Source organism: Arvicanthis niloticus, chromosome 12 (genome assembly GCF_011762505.2).
Source record: "Arvicanthis niloticus isolate mArvNil1 chromosome 12, mArvNil1.pat.X, whole genome shotgun sequence".
NCBI classification, from domain to species: domain Eukaryota; kingdom Metazoa; phylum Chordata; class Mammalia; order Rodentia; family Muridae; genus Arvicanthis; species Arvicanthis niloticus.
Window position 1 is genome coordinate 63,689,324 of NC_047669.1, and position 16,610 is coordinate 63,705,933.

The 16,610-nt window shown below is 33.4% G+C and overlaps 1 protein-coding gene across 3 annotated transcripts in view; it reads left to right on the forward strand.

Annotated features, from left to right (window-relative positions):
- Ncam2 (neural cell adhesion molecule 2) overlaps nt 1–16,610 on the forward strand; it is a 409,037-nt gene that overhangs the window by 247,558 nt on the left and 144,869 nt on the right. For all 3 annotated transcript variants that reach the window (XM_034514690.2, XM_034514691.2, XM_076943095.1), the window contains exons 7-8: nt 3,463–3,623; nt 6,335–6,480. In XM_034514690.2, coding sequence (XP_034370581.1) covers nt 3,463–3,623; nt 6,335–6,480 — 307 coding nt within the window. The remainder of the gene's footprint in view (nt 1–3,462; nt 3,624–6,334; nt 6,481–16,610) is intronic.

Genomic DNA, 16,610 nt, shown 5'->3' on the forward strand with positions numbered 1-16,610 from the left:
GCCCTGGCTGTCCTGGAACTCACTCGGTTGACCAGGCTGGCCTCGAACTCAGAAATCCGCCTGCCTCTGCCTCCCAAGTGCTGGGATTAAAGGCATTGCCACCACTGCCTGGCTAACAGTTAATTTCAATAATTTATGTGAAATAAAAATAGTATAAGGACTAAGTGTGTCAAATTCGAAATGTATTTATTTCTACACACACACACACACACACACTCACACACACACACACTCACACACACACACACTCACACACACAAACACATTATTTTTTTCATTCATATACCTTGAAACCCATTTCTTGCTTATAATGGATATAAATAAATTGAAACGGATGTTTTGCGGTTTGACCTAAAAATTGTATTGGCAGAATCGGATCGTATTGTTTACGCATTTGTAAAGATAAATTTACTTTTACTGAAGGGATTTTGTTTAATCCCATTTATCTGTAGGTATAAAAATGTATATCAAAACTATACAAATAAATACTTGTAAGTGTATTGGATGCACTTGGGGATCCAGACAACCTGCGGAGTACAGAAAGTGCACCCCAATGATATGACTGAAGTACAAGTGTTAGCAACCGTGGGTCAATGCTGTTCACTACAACATATTAGATGGTGTTTTTAAACAGCAAAAGTACAGCCCTCTTGACAGCAAAGCTGTGTTTGCTGGTGTGTGCCTGTGATATCAGTGCAGGTGAGAAGGAAGAATGTCATGTGGACTCATGGGTCTCAGAAGTCAGTCAGTCTTCATACAACATCCAACAAATTTAGGGGTGACCTATGCAAACTTATATATGTTCGAAGTCCCTGTCTCCAAATTCAGTCACCTGATTTGTTAGGGAGCTATTGTTCACATGGAGGCATGACCATGAGCTGTTATTTTACAAAATATAGAAGATACACAAAAGCTAAAAGTTGGAACACTGTGATAATTTCCACAAAGTAAACAGCAATACCTAGTAATGTCTAAGCATTATTTTATGGCATTTACAGAAATGTATTAATGATCTTTAATTTCACTAAAAGCCTAACATGACTTATTATTGGCCTTGCTATGTATTTAATTTCTGTATTACTATAGTGGTTTGTATACAGGCAATTCCACTACCCTGCTCTTTGGGACCTATCAGCACCTTATGTCATCACCTGCTCCACCAGGTGCATCAAGTGTATACTACAGATAAAAGAAATCTATCCACCCCAGAGTCTCCTCTCTTTCTCTGTCTCTCCCTCCCTCCCTCTCTTCCTCCCATCCTCCCTCCCTCCTTCCCTCCCTCCTTCCCTCCCTCCAACCTTCTTTTCTTCCCTCCTTCCCTCCCTCCAAACTTCTCTCTCTCTCTCTCTCTCTCTCTCTCTCTCTCTCTCTCTCTCTCTCTCTCTCTCTCTCTCTCCACCCTGTCTATCTTTACATCAGATACATTGTATGGCATAATTTCTCAGGGATACATCTCAGTGTGGGCTGCCAAATGGATCCTACCCAAGGTTCAGTTTTTATCCTGTTACATCATATAAATAGTGATCATCCTACTCTTGTCTTGAAAACTTCAAAACTGGTTTCTTTTTCTATTCTTTCTTCACCTCGTCTTTATAGACATACCTATATACACGTAGTAAACGTGAACTTTCAACTTCTGTTAGTCTGTCTCTTGTGTTTCGCTGAATAGTGTTCCTATTTATATTTTCTTTCTGTTTATTTTGATTTCATCTCCGTTTTCATTTTTGGTAACAGTTCTGTCATTGTATATTTTCACTCTTGTAAACAAGCTTTTATCTGTAAACAGTACCTTAATTACACATGGTTGACTTTTAGAAAATGATATTTAAACTTTTCCTTACTTCAAACTTTTAAAAATCTTTTTCATACTTTAAAAATTATTTTGTGTATTGATTATTTTAATTGTGTTATTTTCTTTAAATTTTTGTGTCTACTCTTAACCTTAATTTCTGATATTGTTTGCTAATTACATTAAATCTGTACTGTAGTGAATGTTTTAATAATTTATTTTCAGCTCACAATTTCTTCTGTTTCAGCACATGCTAGTAAATATTCTCTGCATTTTAATGAATAGTCATAGGAAGATATATCACATTTCTATTTCACAGAGGTAGCTATCTGTACATATTCAGTCATCTAACCTAGTTTTTATAAATAAGTTGCTTAAATCTTATTTCTTATTTTCTAAATGTCCTTTAAATTTGCATGTATATTTGTCTGTTTTTAATTTCAGTTTAATACTATATCAGTTCATGTTTTTGAAGCAAATATTGTTGTGTGATTAAATATTTATCCACCTTGGATCAGAACAATATTTTATGTGGTTGCTTAGTGATAAATGTTTCACACTAGAACTTGATGTCATTTCTTTTGTTTTCTGACTTACATTTTGGCAATGTCTTTGTGTTCTTCAATTGATATATCTATACTCAGTTTCTATGGCCACACAGAAAGTGCCATATGAAGATTTTCCATCAGGTTATATTTTTATTGATGTGCATTTCAGGTATGCATTTTAAAATGCTTTTATATCTCTGAAATTATTAACATGCTTTTAATTCATTTGAAAGTCACTAAGGTAAATAAAAGTGTTGCTATTTCCATGCAGGAACAATTTTTAAATTATCATCTTTTAAGTTGAAATTTACACTTGTTTATAAATGTTAATATCTCCATCCTAGAGAGATTCTGAGTGATATATTGCAGTGTATCATATGAACAATTCAGCTCACAATTGAAAGTAAAAGAAAAATGAGAAAATTGAAGTGAGAAACAAATATAAGTAAAGGGAATACATACGATTTTACAATATTATAAAATGAAAATGTATTGAAAATGTAATACAAAATATCAATAGCAAATATTGTTATAACCATATAAATACTGAAAAATAAATTTCATTGGGGAAAGAACTTAGAAAATAATAATTACTTGTTATCTCTAAAGAAACAAAAATTATTATCTTCACTATCACATCAATTTTTACTGATATTACATGAGTGGGCTAGACACTCATGACATAAATTTATATCATTTTATGTGAAATAATAGAATTTTCATATAGATTCCTATTTATGTATATCATGTTTGTACATAACTTTTTACATAAATCTATGTTGGCTAATTAATAATTAAAGTACAAAAGAATAAAAATCAGCAATAAGACACTATTTGCTAATACTCAAAGTAAAAGTTGAATTTATGTGTTTTAATTACTTGACTTAATATTAATATTTCAACCTCAGACAAATGTCATCCTTATCTCTAAAATCAAGCTAGATTTCAAGGATTATTTTATGTGTTTGCCTTAAGGTTTCTTGACTAATAAAATATATTTTGACTGAATTATAACAGTCAGTTTTCCTAGCCATGGAAAATTTTATGCTTATGTATAATAAAGTTGATTTGATGTCCTATTTATAAAATTCGATTGTGATGATCAACTTTTTTTTTCTTTTTTAGGAATGGCAAACTCATTGAAGAAGATGAAAAGTATATTTTAAAGGGCAGTAATACAGAGCTCACTGTTAGGAACATAATCAATAAAGACGGGGGCTTGTATGTCTGCAAAGCCACAAACAAGGCAGGGGAAGATCAAAAGCAGGCCTTCCTTCAAGTATTTGGTAAGTATCACAGCACTGTGCTTGTAACACAATATACATCCCAGGGGAAGGAAGTCAGAGCCGACCTTCCCTCTGCTATCAAATGCAAACTCTAAACTGTCCATAGGGCAAAAACGTTTCTTTATTTCAACAACATACATTGAATAATTCTTTCTTTCAATATGTTCTTAAGAGTGACATGGAGCAATATGTAGAATTTCATAGGATATTGACTGATTCATAACAGATGGTAAAAGATAGATCATGCACATTTTACCCCATGAACTGTCTGATATAATATATTTCTGAACACCTAGGCTCATACATCATTAATGGACACATGTTGGGATTGATCTTATATTTGGTGTTTTCAAATTTTCTCATTTGAAAGGCTCTAGTTTATAAATGTTTCTCTGTAGCTATAATTAGTGACTTACCATCTTTGAAGACTGAATAATTATCCATACTGAATAAGAGACATCTTTCTTGGGAAGCATTGTGAGCATATAGAATAGTAGAAGTATTGATTTTACTCTCATTACTTTGACCAAAAAAGAGGCAGTTGCCACAAAACTGTGAAATCTAGAGTTAAACAAGGGACTTGAAATGATGCTGGCTCTGTGGTTACAAACACTGGCTTTAGTTTACAAAAAGCTGTGGTTCTACTCTTAGCGCCCACTAGGTGGCTAACTACCTACCACGTGTAATTCCAGTTCCATTGGATCTGCGGCTTCCTTCTGGCAGCCCCGATACAAAATTTGAAGAAAATCTGTGAAACAATGAAAATTTGAATAATAACATGGTTCCAGAATACTATGTGATCAGGTTAGTCAGATAACATTGAATAAAGCCTGCCATTTAGACCAGGATGGTTTTTCAGTCTCAAGGTCAGGTCGTGCTAAAATGATGTTTATAAAAGTCTTGATGTATAGAAAAAACAAAAGCCATACTTAGATTGTTCACAGAGAATGAAAAACACATGGACTTGAACTATAAAAGTACAGGGAATCCTTAACTAATCTTTCTCACTTAAAATATTAGCTTCAAAACTGGAGAAACTAAATAAGTATTCTTCAGCATTAGGTGAGTAGTTAGAAATGGTAGTGAATAGGACACAATTCCCAAGAAGAGGTGATTAACTGCACAGTCTGTCTGAGCTAATGTCTAATACCACTTAGTCATTTCTTCTTCTATCAGGATTTCAGTATGTGAGAGCAAAAAGGTAAAAGAAGATTCCTATGACTTCCATCTTTTGAAACACAAACTAATACACACTGTATTGTATCATTGTGGGATCACTTTTGAAGCAACAAGAATCAATTTATGGGTTTTACAAAAGGATATATATCTACAGTTATGAAAGAAAAGATATGTAAAACTACTAAAAGTTGTTTTTCCGTAATTCTGTTATCAGGGATCTTTTTTCTTATTTCTGTTTAAAAATTCTTCATTTTTTAGTTAATTATACTGATAATTTTTAAGCTATATGAACTGATAGGATAAAGCTAGATTTTAGTATCTAATTCCTTTTTATTTTGCTAAATAAGTAAAAAGGAAAAAAGAGAAAGGAAGGGAGAGAGAGGAGGGGAAAGAGACAGACAGAGAGACAGAGAGACAGAGACAGAGAAGAGGCATCTTCATGAGGCTTTCTTTCTTTCTTTCTTTTTTTCTTTTTGCTGTAATCAAACACTATGATTATAAGTAACTTGGAGAAAGAAAGGTTCATTTTATCCTAATTCTCTTAGGCTACAGATGAATGATTACATAGTGGATTCAGAGTAAGAACTCCCCTTGCTCAGGTTGATTTCTTCTACATCATAGGGCCACGTGCCCAGGGTTGGCACCACCACCCACAGTAGCATGGTCTCAACCGTAGTAACTATAAGTCAAGAACACTTTCCATAGGCTTGTCTACAGGCTAATTGTATGATGGCATATTCTCAAATAAGGGTCTGTCTTCTCAGATGATGATGTGTCATGTTAACACTAACAAAATAATGAAAACAACAACAACAAAAAGCCTAGAAACAGATAAAACAAAGAACATATTTTAGATCACGATGCCATTATGTAATTTTGGAGTCAATGTATTTTATTATAAAGAAAATTTTATACCAGTATACTTAATGTTGTGTTCTATAGGGATATTGCTATAAAGAAATTATTAATACTAGATCTATGTCTAATCAAATTAAAGATGTAACTTATCACTTATAATTTCATGTAGAAAATGCTTGACTATGTCTTTATCTCATGAGAATTTTCAGTTACATATAACTAAATGTCTTAGGTACCAAGAAACTTTAATCATTTGTCTATTTTGTTGAACTTATTAAGAGATAAAACACAATAAATAAATAAAGACATGTTTATAAATGTGTTTTTAATTTGTGTGTTTACAGATAAGTGGTTTTAAAGAGGAGATTTTAATTTTGTGGTTTTAGGAAACCAATAATAGAATGTTTTAGTTTGACAAAATTTTATAAAAAATTATATTTTCTGTGGATCTGACATAACTATTATAATGAAAATATGTAGGATTTTTATTCAGAATTGTCCCCCACCTTATTTGTATTTTTTTTGGTATTTTTAGAAAGTATGTTATAGTTGCTATGGAAGTACTCATCTCACAGAGTTCAAATGTGGAATTAAAAGTCTGTTATGGAATTTTCACTGTGAATAGTAACCATTTTGGTCCAATAACAATTGAATAATATGTATATTTTTTACAGTACAGCCTCATATATTACAACTTAAAAATGAGACGACATCTGAGAATGGTCATGTCACACTCATCTGTGAAGCAGAAGGGGAGCCTGTTCCAGAAATCACATGGAAAAGAGCCATTGATGGAGTCACATTTTCTGAAGGTGATAAGGTAATACTGTTGTTTCTAGAGTAAACCATTCATAGGTATACAATTTACCCTTTACCATATATGAACCAAATATATGATGTATTAAAACCACCACTATGCCAGTTTAAAATGATTATAGCAGAACAAATATAAGTCAATTGCTAACAGGTAAAATGTATTTGAATAGATTACAAAGATTTTAGTATTTATTTGTAAAGCAGCTTCTAAGGATGTTTCATATATACCGAATCTCTAAAAAAGGTACTGCTAGTTTACTTTCAATCTTCTCTGTATGAATTAAGTCGTTAAAATCAGAGGCACCCACTTAGTCTTTCCCTTTCAGAAATGTTTCTGTGCATAGGCTTCTGAATTCATGTCACGAAAAACCCTATAAAAATGGTATCAGGACTGATAGAGCTACAACATTTTGATCTGCTTTCACTACAATATGATGAAGTTATGCAGAATTCAAATATTACCATGTATTACACTTCATGGGCTTTTGTTATTGTTAATTTTCATAATCACTCAGTTAAACTTTAGTGTACACAGAAAACAGAGAAATAATATAGAATCAGAAAGGGGAAATGGCATTCCTGGAATTGGAAACCCTATAATAATGTTTATATAACATTATATATATTGAATACTTTTAATGTATACCTACATAAGCTGGTGGGTATATAATAAAATACCTCCAAGCACTTTAATTTACTAAAGTGACAGTAGGAAACTGAGGAATTATTTTGCTCACAATACATCTCCTGCCCTATTACCTGATTACATTGTATTCAACATCACATTAAGCTCATAAATTGATAAGGTGTAATAAATTGATAAGTTGTCAGTTTTGTTCACTTCTCATTTTGTTCACTTCTTTTTTCATATGCCAATATTTCCAAGTGTTCTCTTAATGCCATTTTTATAGTGATGTACATCTCATTAGAAAATAATTAATGATGTTCACTATGACTAGTTCATATTCTCCCCTAAAATATGAAAAACTGAAATGTGAATGACCATCATCTTTTTTTTGGAAGCATTACAATTTCCCTTAATATTTTGCCAGCTCAAAAACTTAGGGATTGGTATTGCACCATTAGCAAATACAAGATGAATTAATATTTGTAAATTAGTAAAAAATTGTAAACATAGTAAATTTGTAATTTGTAAATTAGCGAAAACATGATCAGATATCCAAACTGGTAAGGGGCTGTTTCATTTTAGCAAATTACAATGAAGGAATCAAGTAATTACTTTCATACCATTATTCTTCATAGGTTATTCTTCACAGGTCACATACTCTGATTTCGTATTGTTTTCCTAGATAAAAGTTCTTGCTTCTCTTTGTTACCTCATTTTTTGACTTGCATCCCTATATGTACGTGCTGAACATGAAATGTATATTACCTGTTATTTCATCAATAAAATAGCATCAAGAAAACAAAATTTCTGACATTTGTTCTAACAGAAATGTCCCAAGCCATTTCAAACTTACCACCCAGAAATTTCTTACATAGCAACCGTAGAAAAAAAAGTCCTGTTTTTTGTTGTTGTTTTTTGATAAGCACTACCACTCTCAAAACAAAATTTTAAAAACATAACTTACATTCATAAAGCAATTATAGAAATGGAATTTTAATATAAATTTATAGAGTAGACAAATAAATTACTTGATTTCTATGATGACGCTTCTCAACTGATTACTGATTGTCTAGGTATCATATGACCTTTCTGAAAGTGTTCCTAGTCTCAACAGAAAATCCACAAATTGAATAATTGAGCTGAGCATTGAAAGACATTGCGGGAATGCATACCATTATTTTTAAATCCATCCTTGACACATTTATGTGCTCAGCTTTGTGAAATAACATTTGGATCATTTAATAAGACTTCTGTCATGCTTACACTATTTTTCCTATGCTTATTAATAGACTATTTTAATAACAAAATGAAAAGTACATTGTAAGTCTCATGTCAATATTGTCTATTATAGAGTTTATATCATTACTCTTATAACAGCCAAGTTTTGATTATGAATACATTTTATAAACTGTGACATCGATGGTCTGATTGAATATTAAAACTTGCAGGTTGGATTGAGATTGTATCATTTCTGTTATGGAAAGTGACATGACATTGAATTTTCTATGATAATCACTAGGAGATACTGTAACAGTTTAGATTCTATATTCTCAACCTTGAAGTTAATTCAATATTTCTTGTTCACAGCTAAGGAATATTTGATACGAGCCCTATGTGTATTAATTCAGGAACTCCTGGGAAATAAACTTTAACTTCTTGGCTTTTTATCAAGATGAAATTCAATAACTAGTTATTTCAATAAGAAAATAATATTAACGGTGTTGTGTAAGACCCTGAATGAGAATTGAAAATACAACACAGGTAACTCCAAAGATGCTCAATTTCTTCTTAGAATTCAATACAGGAAGCTGTCAGGAGCAGACAGGTCTCTAATCAAAATGAACATTAATACAGAAATGTTTGTCACATCATCTTTGGAGTTACTCCAGTTGTGGTGAGACAACCACTAGACAAGAATTGCCTCTCTTCATCTACAGACAAATTACTTGCAGAATAGTCGACTGATCATATCTGCCTAGACAGAGTAATCAGCCCTTAATAAATCTGCAGCACTAAGGTTTGTCAGATGATCCTGGGCCAGAAGGTGGAAGAACAGATGCTCTAACGTTTTGTAGTAGAAGGAGTGTCCAGGTGTTCAGAGGTCTCTATAAATTGGCTAAGTTTTAGAAGCTATGCTTTGTGCTTCCCACAATTTCAGTTAACTCAGTCATTCTGGGTTTCTGACGGGGTTGAAAACTTATAGCCTCATAGCCAATCCTGGCTATTTACCTTGAGAGAAAAGATTTGAGTGGATGGTCTTCAGCTGACATTTATTCTAAAGCCAAGGAAAAAGCCAGGTTCAGAACTAAATGTTTTAGTTAGGAGAGATGACAGAGGTTCTGGTTAGTCAACAAAATGATGGACTGGGTATTAGGACTATCTTGTACCTCACTGGTACAAATTGGCATATTTATGCTCTAATTGTATTTTGAGAGAAAAGTTTTATTTTAACAGGAAGGGTGATATGTAGGAGAAGCTAAGCTGGGAGGAGTACTGAGAGGAAGAGAACAAGTAAGGAGAGGAGAAGAAGGAGAGGAGAAGCTAGGTGATGAGAGAGAGAAAGAGAGAAAGAGGGGGGAGACAGGGAGGCAGATGTTCACGTATCTCCACCAGTCAAAGATAGTTGATATATCTAGGTTGGGTAGAGGGTTACACCTCTGATTGAGCATTACCAAACTTATAAAGCCTTTGATTAACATTTTTAAAAAATGTATAAGTGCAAAAAGGAAAAGGAGGCATGGCATAGGGGTTTTCTAAGGGGGGGTGGGGAAAGGGGATGACATCTGAAATGTAAATAAAATATCCAATAAAAAAAAAGAAAATACAACACAAAATCATCATAACATTCCCAGAAAAAGTAAATAAGGCTTTGATGAAAATGTACATATATATGTATATATATATATATATATATATATATATATATATATTGAGAGAGAGAGAGAGAGAGAGAGAGTAAGAGAGTATTGTTATTTCATTCACTATGTGTTTTAAAATACATACTAATTTTTCTCCAATAGCAGGTAAATGTACAAACCTTTCAAAACATTTTTAAAAGATAATATCAAGAAACCAGATTGTTTTTGTCTGTTTCACATTTGTGAAATTTATTAATAGAGATAGAGTAGTCCCTGAATCATTGTTACATGTAACTGAATCTATTTTTACTAAATTCCAAAATTAGATAAATGCATTCAAATCTGGTCTTTGTAACAGAACTTTCAGCCTTCAGCTACAGGGGGGTTGGGGGGACACAAAGTTTCCTGCAGTGAATGAGAACATAAAAGGAATTATAACCTCTGTTGGAAAGCTCTTCCTTAAAAACATAAAAATTGGGTACTGTGGCAATATATAGGTACTATACATTACTGTAATATAGTAGTGAAGTGCTTGAGTTGCAAGTATGAAAACTTCCGTTCATTTCAGAGACCATGTAAAAAGTGCCAAGTAAGATTTTTCATGTCAGTATCTCCTCTGTATTTATTATGACAATGCTAGACACGCATAAGCAAGGTCATCACTGTGTTTTCCAAGCTAGCCTGCCTTACCTAAAAGGTCAAGAGTCAGTTCTGAACTAGTAAGAGACCCTGCCTGAAAAAGGCATTTGTGTGTGTGCATGCGTGTGTGTGTGTGTGTGTGTGTGTGTGTGTGTGTGTGTGTGACAGAGAGGGAGGGAGAGAGAGAGAAAGGATGCACAGCAGTTGCACATACACGTATTCAAAAGAAAAAAATAAGTATGAAAATTCTTTCTAATTGGTATAAAGGTCAGTAAAACATATCCTCATTTCTTACAGCCTTAAATAACAGAGTTGAATTCTCTAAGATATGTATGAAAATGAGTTTCTTCTCCATGTAACAAATATAAAAAAGTTCGTGAAGTGTGTAAACAATTTACTGTTCTTGGTGACAATATCAACATTTTAGCAATCATTGACCACATAGTATCTCATTTTTCAGTAGCTTCACAGGCAAGAATCTGTTTATTATTGATACCTGTTGGCAATGAGAAAAACATGTCACTGGGTCACTGGGATAACAATCAAACTCCAGGGCAGATCCAGTCCATGTCCATGAGTAGTTGCTCAACACAAAATGAGATCCATGATTTATTTTTTTTTTGGTGGAAGACATTTTAGTTTAGTGTAGTGTAGTTTGGTGTAGTGTTGTATTGGTGTTGTGACCATTTGTTCTGATTTGTGTGTGTGTGTGTATGTGTGCATGTGCATGTGCATGTGCGTGTGCGTGTGCATGTGCGTGTGTGTGTGTGTGTGTGAGAGAGAGAGAGAGAGAGAGAGAGAGAGAGAGAGAGAGAGAGAGAGAGAACATAAATACATATAATTGGGTGGAAGGTGGGGAAGAGTTCTCAGAGAAATTTGAAAAGGGAGGAAATTTTGGATTAAATTATATTGCAATGGAAAACATTTTCAAACTAAAGAGGGTTTAGAAAAAAAAAAGAAATGGTTCCAAACTCTCATGAGCAAAATGCATTTTCTTTTGCTCACAATTTTTTTCTTATTCTTTTTTTATTAGATCTTTTATTTACACTTCAGATGCCATCCCCTTTCCTCATTCCCCCCCCTTAGAAAACCCCTATCCCATGCCCCCTTTTTCTTTTTGCATTTATACATTTTAAAAAAAAAATGTTAATCATAGGCTTTATAAGTTTGGAATTGTTCAATCAGAGGTGTAACCCACTGACCAACCTAGATATAACAACTATCTTTGACTGGTGGAGATACATGAATATCTGCCTCCCTGTCTCCCCCCTCTTTCTCTCTTTCATTACCTAGCTTCTCCAGTCTGCCCATGCACTGCACTGTAAGGTGCATGTGCAAAGTTCAGTGAGATGAAACTCTCCATGATTTCTCTCCTCTTCCAAGACAGGAAATTAAAACCAAAAGTATCATGGATTTTTGATAACATTATCCTCCTCTTCTTTGTTGTTTTCTTGCATACTTTTTGCAGTCCTTTGATTTTTATTCCTAGAAATCAATTCATTTGTCATCCTTGGGGACATCCTATCCCTCCATCACTTAGCAGTAAGTACCTAAACTAATTGTTAAGGCAGCGGCGGGGGGAACAACACAATGCTAAACACAACAAGGTTTCTTTATTTTTATTTTTTAATTTTTAAAATATTTGTAAAATTTTAAAAATTATTTTACTTATTTACTTTCTAAATGTTGTCCTCTCCCAGTTCCTCCTCCTAAGGATCTTCATCCCAGCACCACTTCCCACCTTTGCATCTGAGAGTGTGCTCCTCCCACCCTCCCCTCCACTCCCCATCCCATCAGACCTCCCCTTTTCCTTGCACATCAAGTCTCTACAGAATTAGGCCCATCCTCTCCTACTGAGGCCAAACAAAACAATCCTCTGCTATGGACCCTGGAGAAGCAAGGTTTCTTAAGACTTTGTCCTTCAAAAAAATGTGCCAGATTAAGATTTTCTACCAACGAGAGGAAGCAAGCTTCTCTTAATTATTATCCTAGAAAATGGGTTACTTGTCAACTTTAGTGTGAAATTGGTATATAAATCTTCAAGAAGTGATTCTCTCTCTCTCTCTCTCTCTCTCTCTCTCTCTCTCTCTCTCTCTCTCTCTCTCTCTCTCTCTCTCTCTCTTTCTCTCCCCCACCACCTTTTCTTCCTTTGCCTCTGGGATTTATGTTATATGTAAACTTAACAGTAAGCAATCCCATGTGTATGAATGGGGTGATTACTGCACTAATCCTGAGTTGCTCATTGTGCTGTCTTAAGAATGTTTTAAGAATATCTTTTCCTTTGTGTCAGTTACCAACACTCAGGATACAGAAACTGTGATTATTTTATTTCCCCTTCACTTGCCTACTAATAAATTATAAGCTCACCTTCACTAGGAATTAAAGCCATCCTAAACAATAAAATGTTAGAAGGATATAGTAGCAAACTATTAACAGTTTAAGTCCATATTTATCAAACTCCAGGTAATTTGGTTTACCTATTTTGTTTTTATAGTCTAATGCCATTTCTGTCACTATTTTGAAAAATCAAATTGTTTTAGTTAAGTTTTAATCTAAAAAACCTAAAAAACCTATTTTAAAAAATTAAAATGTTACAATGGTGGGCCTGCCATTATTATTCTTTAAATTATAAAAAAGTATATTTAAAAATCAATGGGAGGTATTTTAGAGACGAAACCAAGAAAAATGATAACATTTGAAATGTAAATAAAGAAAATATCAAATAACAAATCTGTTGGAAAAAATTTATCAAAGCATTGTATTAACTTAGTGTGGTATAGATGCGATTGGACATTCTTGTTTCTTGAAGGAAGTTTAAAACCATTAAGCATATTTGTTACAGGTTTTTCTTTTTTTTCTTTTTTTATTGGATATTATATTTACATTTCAGATTTTATCCCCTTACCCCATTCTCCCCACCACCCAAGAACACCTTATCCCATCCCCCCTCCTCCTGCTTCTATGAGGGTGTGCCCCGACCTACCCCCCACTCCCACCTCCCCACCCTCAAATTCCACCCTCACCCCCACTCAGTGTTCAGCCTTCATGGGACCAAAGATCTCCTCTCCCACCTATGCCCAACAAAGCCATCCTCCCCTACATATACAGCTGGAGTCATGGGTCCCTCCCTATGTGCTCCCAGGCTGGTGGTTTAGACCCTGGGAGCTCTGGTTGGTTGGTATTGTTGCTCTTCTCATGGGGCCACAAACCCTTTCAGCTCCTTCAGTCTTCTCTCTAACTCTTCCAATGGGAACCCCTTGATCAGTTCAATGGTTAGCTGTTAGCAAAAAGGAAAAAGAAAGAAATTCTTGTGAGTTGCTTTGTCAGATATTTTGTTCTAGCAACAGGAAAGGCAACTGATACAACAATATACCTTATAAAACAACCCTGTGTTAAATTATATCTTGTCTTAATATAATGCAGAAGATTCAGTGGAGCACACCAATGATGTTTCAATTAGAACATAGCCCGTTATTCTTTCTCCCCTCTGAGTATTCTCTCTGCTAAGGAAATATTTTATGATGCCATAATAGGTATGTAAGCACACAATTCATTCACAAATCATTGTGACTGCCATTTATTTCATTATACCTTCTATAAAATTGCCCCTGAAAGTGATATTCTCATCTTGTGTCAGTAAAAATGAACAGCTAATTCTGGAAGCATTATTTTTGTTAAGTAATATGTGCTAGGTAATATGTGAGGTTATATTGTCTCAAAAGTATATAGCTAAAGTGGATATTGTTTTTCTTGTGTGTTTACATGTCTTTGAAGTGTGTCTCTTTCAGTGTTGTATAATTCAGCCTTATTTTAATACTAAAATTATTTTAGTTCACCTTGATGCACATATAATGAATAAACTAAAATCTTATAAGGTAAGGCTATAGTGAGTTCTTTAGGTACAGCTCCTGGATTGAAATAAATATGATTCTATTATATAATAGTGAACCATATTAATCTATTAGAATTTCTAGATTTTCTAATAAAATATTTTATTAATTTTTGAAGTTTCATGTATACATGAGATCCTGATAATATTAAATATAAACTTGTCCCTTAATTCTTCCCAACTACATTTTGCCTTCCAACTTTCAAAATTATGTCTTCTTTATCTTTTTAAATAACTCAATAAGAACATAATTTTTTAAATATAGCTTGAGGCTTATGGACACTATAACACACACACACACACACACACACACACACACACACACACACACATATATATGCTGTACTTCTCTGAATTAAGAATATTTCATATTCAAAAACTATAATCAGTATATATTATATGAAAATCTACTTTCAATGAAATAAATTTGGGAGAAGGAAAACAATGCAGTGCATACCTCATTTCTTGGAATACAGGGGACTTTAGAGTGATTGTTTTATGTCACCCTAAAATCTCTGCTGAAAGTATTTATGTCATATGTGAGCTCTGAAGGTTGCTTGGTACTTTTCTGTTAATGCTTCACCTTTTTGTTCCTAAGCAAGTACAAATATACTTGTTGATACACATTTTTAAAGATTAGTTTTATTAAATGTAAGCCATAAAATGATGTGAATGTGATTAGAATTAATGTGACACTTATTTCATTTCTCACATGCAGATGTTTGGATTCACTAAATAAAATAATCTGTATTAGTCAGAGCTCTCTAAAAGAGTCAGCCTCTAGTCTCACACGTGAGTGTGCACACACACAAGCACACACACGAACACATACATATGCACACACAAACAAATACATAATGATTTATTAGTGTGGCATACAGGCTATGGTTCAGCTATATTAACAGTGGCTGTCTCTCCACAGAGAGGCTGAGAATCTGGTCACTGTTTTGTCCTGAGGTTGGATATCTCTGCTAGCTATCGATCTTTGGATCTTTGCTGGAAGAGTCAAGACATGCTTAAAAAAAACAGGAAAGTGGTGCCTCGGGAGCAGGATGAATAAATTTCCCACTGAGATTTTTAAAAAGTAGACCAAGAAAACCTCCTTTATCCATGTAGACTGTAATCAGAATGTGAGTTGTGGATTGATCTCCTTCTCAAATGATACAATCAAAACACATTATCAAAAGTGGACCAGACTGCTCCGGTGTTTAATGATTCCAGATGTAGTCATGTTTACAACCAAGATTAGCTGCCAAAGAATTATAATTAAACATACTGTGCTGGGGACAGTGAGTATCAGGCAAATAAATATATTTCTTCCTTCATGGTGTATATTTGAGAAAAGTGACAGAATTAAATATATTCAAAATTATTGAGCAATCTAATAAATATAGAATTCTGAAATATTCTCTACTCATGTTTAAATATGTCAGTTTGTGGATAGAAGTAGATTCAGAATGTCCACAGACACTCTGCAGTACTTAGTTCAAGGGGCTTACTTCTGCATTACTCAATTTGGCAAAATAAATAGTAGTATCAGAGTATCTCATTTTATCTAGTTCCATGCTAATAAAAATGGATTGTACTCTTCTCTGCTTTTCAAGGGAGAATACCAAAAAATTGCACAGACATAATCAATTTTCACCTTCTTTATATTAAAACAGAAGGCTTCCAATTTATATTCCTGCTTGAATAGTAATTACCAATATTAGACCAGAGTCTACACTAGTATAATTAGTTATAATAATTTGAGAAGTTTCTCATTATCTATATTTTTTAAAAATTTTCTAATAATATGGGTTACTACAATATGCAAAATATAAAGGCACATTTATTTTACTTTACTTAAAGAAGAAGAACCACATATAATTATTTCCTAAAATTAATTCTGGACAAGTGAGCCTTTTAAAATTTTTATCTTATTTCTTTTGTTTTTTTTTTTTTCATGTTTTTTCCAAACAAAGAGTGAGAAGCATAAAAAATACTCCTGAATTTAGAGTTGAAAATATCATTAAAAACCAAAGCTAAAATAAATATGATATCTAAGGTCCTGGTTCAAGAGAAGAATCCTGATACAGAAACCAAGTATTTTATAATATTTTAAACTCAACAATCACACA